General features: G+C 26.1%; 1 protein-coding gene across 1 annotated transcript in view; it reads right to left on the bottom strand.

Annotated features, from left to right (window-relative positions):
- LOC107013898 (amino acid transporter AVT1J-like) overlaps positions 1–6,253 on the bottom strand; it is a 17,326-nt gene extending 11,073 nt beyond the window's left edge. Inside the window, exon 1 of the mRNA XM_027915485.1 lies at positions 6,038–6,253. Coding sequence (XP_027771286.1) covers positions 6,038–6,170 — 133 coding nt within the window. The 5' untranslated portion in view covers positions 6,171–6,253. The remainder of the gene's footprint in view (positions 1–6,037) is intronic.
- Between the last annotated feature and the right edge of the window lie 193 nt (positions 6,254–6,446).

The following is a 6,446-nucleotide window of genomic DNA, read 5'->3' as shown; positions in this document are numbered from 1 at the left end:
GGGGGGGGGAGGTAGGAGCTTAAAAATAAAAATTTGGAGTTGAAAATATTTTTAAAAGTAAAATTAATTTTTTGGGGAGGGGTGGTGTTGGGGGGGGGAGGGTGGTCAGAGATCGGTGAAAATATAAAATTTTGAAATTGAAAATATATTTTTTTTAAATTTATGTTTTTCAAAAAAAAAATGTAATTTGAAATTGGATAAGAGCTTTGGAAAATGTTTTCGTTAATTTTTGAAGGGAAGTCATTTTCCTTAATTTTGAGGAAAATGAGTTGATTTGGAAAATATTTTCCAAAACTTTTGCGCCAACCAAACATGAGAAAATTGGAAACATTTTTCAGAAAATATTTTCCTTCATACCAAACACACTCCTAATGATCTCAATTTACCTCTAAATAAGTAATCAATATTTTCATATGCTTCAATTAATCAACTCTAATTTCAAGAAACTTTGTGATTTCGTTATGTGCATTTCCATCAAATTGTTTCTTATGAAATTCAAATTATATAATATAATATATATATATATATATATAGACTAATCAACTCTAATTTCAAGGAACTTTGTTATTTGTTATCAATATGTATTTTTATCAAATCGTTTCTTCCGAAACTCAATCCTATATTCATCTCATATACAATTTACTAGAAAAACATAGCACTCATAGTACCTATAAATCATTTTTTTAAAATTACATTAAGAATTATTATTTTAAAAATATGGGGGCCAAGCAATGGTTTTAATGGCACAGGGGCTAATTATACGACTTTAGGGAGCACCTAAGTTCGTTGATGGTTTGAAGAGTTTTGCATGACTGAATATGAAAGCTCTAGATTCAAAATGTGAAGAGTTTTACTCTTTCTCCTTTTCTAAATAGAATTTTCTTCACTTTCCAAAATAACAGAAGAATGGTTGTGTATCAGGAACAAAAATCTTGATTGATTGGAAGCAATGAATAAAACAAGCCAGAATGAATCTTTTTCACTATTCTTACCTAATTCCTAGAGCAACTTCTTTTTTTTTTTTTAAAAAAAAAAAGATCTGAAATGGGTATTTATAAAAAAGAAATAAAGAAAACCCAGAAGGTGAATACCTCAATACCTCCGTGAAACAACAATGGATAACCAGAAATAAACGCAGTAGTAGTAAAAAGACTCAATATTATATTTTTTAAGGTCGGGTTAAGCGGGAGAAAATGGTTTAATGATACTTTTTATTTTTTAAAATTGTGGTTCTTATATAAAAAATTCATAGCAGCAAATTTTAATTAAAAAATATCAATTAAATTTATCTATTAAGATTTGTAAAACTTCTCTGATGCACCTTGAGAGAAATTAGTTAACAACATTTGCAAGTAATTACAAATAATTTTGTGGGTTTATTGAAGAAAAATCATATTAAAATTATGGAAGCTTATATTTGCATTAAGATTTTGGATTCATAGAACTGCTCTCTAAATTTTGGTGTATAGATTAACCTAGTGATGCGGTAATTTCAATATGGTTATTGATGAGCAAATTTGGTGGTTACCATGTTTATTGGAGGCTCAAGTAAGTTGCTATGAAGGAGAAAAAGACAAATTAAAAATGAGATTGAGACAAATTATTATATAGTCTGGAATAAATAATTCTTTTTTCAATATTATCTTATTGAATTATCCTGTTGAACATTAACTAAAATTTAAAAGTATATTTTTATTAGATAATTGTTTAAAAATAGTTAAATCAATAATTCAAACTAACAAACCAATAAAGACAGATTCATTCGATATATCAATTTTCATGACAGCTCTAGTCTAGATATATAACGATAAAGATGGAAAGATCTAAACAGTAAAAACATATTAACGAGACAAAGTCAACATCCTGTTTTATTATTCACTACTCTATTTGAATGAACTTTTTTTTTCTTAAATAAAAATAAAATAAATAGATCAAACATTTAATGAACGACAAATAATTTTTCTTCTCAAAATTTAATTACATACTTAAACTTTTTTTTCTTTTATTAATAGATAATAGAATATAAAACAATCAATTAAGGTGATTTACTAATAAAATTTATAGACATCATTTTCAATCAAACATCATTACATAAATATAAGGCTTAAGTTATCGATAGCCACTTAAAGTTGTCCGCAAATTTCACTTAAACACCTCTTCTTAGGCTTGTTCCAATTGAACCCCCGTACTAATAAAAAAATTTACCTATCAAACACTTTATAGACAATCAGCTGAAATAAGAGAGTGTGTGTTATACACTTGCTGGTGATGTGGCATAGTAACTAATTAAAAGAAGACACGTGGTATTGGACCTAGAATAACTAAAAAAATAATAAGGAAAAATTATATATTTTTTTAGAAATAAAAGAAAAAGAAAATCACCATTACCCTTCTCCTCTTTCTCCATAACCTTCCCCAAATACACCATAGACTACCATTTTTGAATCTTACTCTTATCCTCAAACTTCATTTAGATTTATTGATGTTCTTTTTTCTTCTTGTGTTGTCAGTTCTTTAAAATTTAAATAAATTAACAATTTCAAAGAATAATTTCAAATTCATATTATTCTTGCCCCAAAAACTGGAGTTTGCCGGAAATAATGAACACTAAAGTAAAGTAAAAAGATGATTGATCACTAATTGCTCGTTATTTTAATTTTTTTTAATCTTTATTTAATGAAATTTGCTTAACATCCCATTTCAAAGGAAAGGAATCTCTGTTTCATCTTCTTCCTTTTTTTGTTTTTCTTTTATTTTAAGATTTTTATTTAATTTATGTTTGGGTTTAATTTGACAAAATAGATGAACAAGGTTAGATACTTTTGATGGCAGCAGAGATAACATTTTTTACGGCTGAAAAACTTACGGTGGCAAATTTGAATGTGTAGTTGGTTGTTTGAAAGGCTAAGGTTGTTTGACAATGGTAGACTTGTGGATGATAGCAACCGATTTAATAAGCTGGTGTATTGGAGAAAGAGAATGACTGAAAATCGAAAAAGAAGGAGAAAGAATTATGAGTGGTGATGGTTGCAGAATTATGAGCGGTGATGGTTGCAGCTTGCCATGGAAAAATGGTGATGAGCTTTCTCAAAGAAGAAGAAGATATAAAATCTTTTTTTTTTACTGAAAAGTTATGCTTTCACGCTCCTTTCTTTGTGTGTACTACAAACGCTTTGCCATGTCAGCAAAAAGGGTTTAATAGGTAAAAAAATTTGTTGTCTAGGTGTTCAATTGGAACAAGCCTAAGAAGAGGTGTCTAAGTGAAATTTGCGGACAACTTTAAGTGGCTATCGATGACTTAAGCCTATATATAAATAGAGACTGACAGACAATATCAATCATGTTAGCAGATAATAGTGGACCACTTATCACTGGAGGGGATCTCCTCCATATGAGTGATCCAATTGGGAATATGGTATTTTGCCAAAGAATGTCCAATGAGTTGTCCAAGCAGGATATTCAACAAGATAAGAGTCTAAAGTCAAATTTTAAGGAAAAAAATATATATATACATATATTTTTTTCTTTTAAAGTTTTAGTTTTTTAAATCGAAATCACTAATTTATTTTTAATGATTTGTTATATATGATTTCAAAGAAATATTGTCATATTTAGGGGTGTATAAATCGAATCATTAAGTCAAACCGAATCGATGAACCAAATCAAATTGAAAAAAAAATAACTTATGATTTGGTTTGATTGGTTTGGCGATTGAAAAAAAAATCGACCACTCTTGGTTTGGTTTAGTATTAGAAAAAAAAAATCAAACCGAACTCAAACCAAACCGACATATATATATATATATATATATATATATATATAATTTATTTCATTTATAGATAAAAATATTATTTACATAGAATCTACTTCGGTGATATATTTTTAGTTAGTTTATGATTTTCAATTTTATATATTTTATTTCAAATTTAGATTTGTAAAATTTTGTATATATACATATATATAATTTGTTTTATTTATAGCTAAAAAGTATTACTTATAATGTACTTTGCTAATATATGTTTAGTTAGTTTATAGTTTTCAACGTGTGTGTGCATATATATATATATATATATATATATATATATATATATATATATATATATATATATATATATATATNTATAATTTATTTTAATTATAGATAAAATTATTTACATATAAATATTATTTAGTTTTAGTTAGTTTATAGTTTTCAATTTTATATATCTTATTTTAAATTTGGGCTTGTAAAATCTTGTAAATATTATATATATATTATTTATTACTAAGAAATATTATATATCATCTACTTTGTTAATATATTTTAAGTTAGTTTATAGTTTTCAATGTTTATCTATTATATTTTAAATTTGGACTTGTAAAAATTGTAAATGTTTTATTTTTTGCTAAAATCCAAAGTTATAATTTATATTGTTATACTTTTTCAAATTCAAAGTCAATAATTTACTTTGTAAATATTTTTTGTATTCAGTTTGCATCTAGCCTTTAATCTTATTAGTTTAGCATAATGAGCGTTGATATTTCAAAAAAAATATTTTGTAATCATGTAAATTTTGACAGTCTTTTCAAAAAATTCTATTCACTTAACATTTTTTAAGTTTAGTTTATCACACACTTAAGTGAAAAAATGTTTATCGCATTTTCAAATGCGGTATAGTTGTAAAAATTGAAAAAATCGAAAAATTGAAAAAATCCGAAAGAACCAACTAAAATCGAAATCGAAAAAACCGACTTTATATGGTTTGGTTTGATTAGATTTGATAAATCGACATAATTGATTTAGATTTTTTAAAATAAGAAATCAAATCGAACCGACCTATGTACACCCATAGTCATATTTATAGATTAAGTCATCAGGTAAGAATATCAATAATGTAAATTTTTGACGGAAGACAAAAAAAAAATGAAATTGATCTTTATAAGAAGACAACGGTAGATTTTGCTAAGTTTGTCAGATTACAAAATATTGAACAAAGGGAAAATAAACTTAATCGAACATTGAATAATGATGTGCATGAAAATAATATAGATAATTCAAACTTTTAATAAGAATATAAATAATTTTTTTGTCAAAGCTAAAAGTTAGACGACATATTTAAATTTCCCATTTATATATTTTTTTAAGAGAGCTATTGAATTCATTAGGGGAAAGGATAAAATAGGGGCTAAGGCTCAAAGTGATTTTCGAATTTTTACATTGAGCAATAATAGTTCCTTTTGTTTGCAATATTGGTACACTTTTGGTTCTCCTCCAAAATTTTACCTATTTTTTTGCATTGATTTATTTGTAACCAATGTATGGATATTCAATCGTCATTTTATATATTTAGTAGAAAGAACAACTCCACATCAAAGAATGTGAGAAGAAAAACACTTTGTTTTATTTAGTAGAAATCGTATTACAGGTAAAGTCGAGAGGTTCATCACAATAATTTCACGTGCAATACTACAATTTTTTCTTTTCCTGCAAATTCAAATGTTAAAATGTTCTTAGTTAGCTGCAGTAATATTTTTCGTGAACAGAAAAATGTGTTTTTCTTATCATTTCTCTCGGATAAAGTTATTATTTCTATTAAATGTCAAAAAAGACAATTGGAAATTTTTTATATAAAATTTTGGACAAAATTAATATTAAAAAATAGACAAAATTTTAGGAAAAGATCAAAAGTGCACTAATATTTCAAACATGAGAAACTATTAGTACTTCGAATAAAAATCAACAATCATTTTGAGTCTTAACCCAACACTCAACCCAAAGATGAAGGACTATTTTAAGCTTTTCCTCAAATTCATTATATTCTAAAAGGAGAAGCAACATTGCTTCCCCATGCGAAACAATTTCCAGTTTACTCAGAGGGGAAGAAACTGATCATAGATATATAGTACTAACATACATACTTATAATTTGTTTTAAATACAAATAAAATCTTGGATTAATTATTTATCAAAAGTATTTTGGTGAAGAAAGAATAGAGATAATTTAAAAGGAAGGTGCTAACATTAATAATGCATAATTGGAAAGTGACAAGAAAAGAACCTGATAGAGCATTGAGTCCATGAAAAGTGGTTTTGATAAAAGAAGTTTTTCCAGTCTCACTCTCAGTTTCATCAGATCCACTCAACAGGAAGGGCAAAGAAACAAATTTCTCATTCTCGTATTTTCTCTTCATCACATCTTTTTTCACCAATATAATTAATTAATTATATGTCATTCACTCTATCTCTATTTATTATTTATAATAATAGAGTACAAATGACGCCAACCACTTTAGCAAATGACACGTTCTCAGATTTCACAAAAAATAAGGACATAATGAGGTTCCAGCTTCACTTCACTACTTAATTAATAAAGGACGACCTTCGTAGAGCAAATATAAAATTCATAATTATACATTATAGTAAAATTTGTATAATTATACTCCATAATATATATATATATATATATA

This window comes from Solanum pennellii, chromosome 3 (genome assembly GCF_001406875.1).
Source record: "Solanum pennellii chromosome 3, SPENNV200".
Classification (NCBI taxonomy): domain Eukaryota; kingdom Viridiplantae; phylum Streptophyta; class Magnoliopsida; order Solanales; family Solanaceae; genus Solanum; species Solanum pennellii.
The sequence above is the reverse complement of the archived record's forward strand: the minus strand, read 5'-3'. Positions and strand labels throughout refer to the sequence as shown.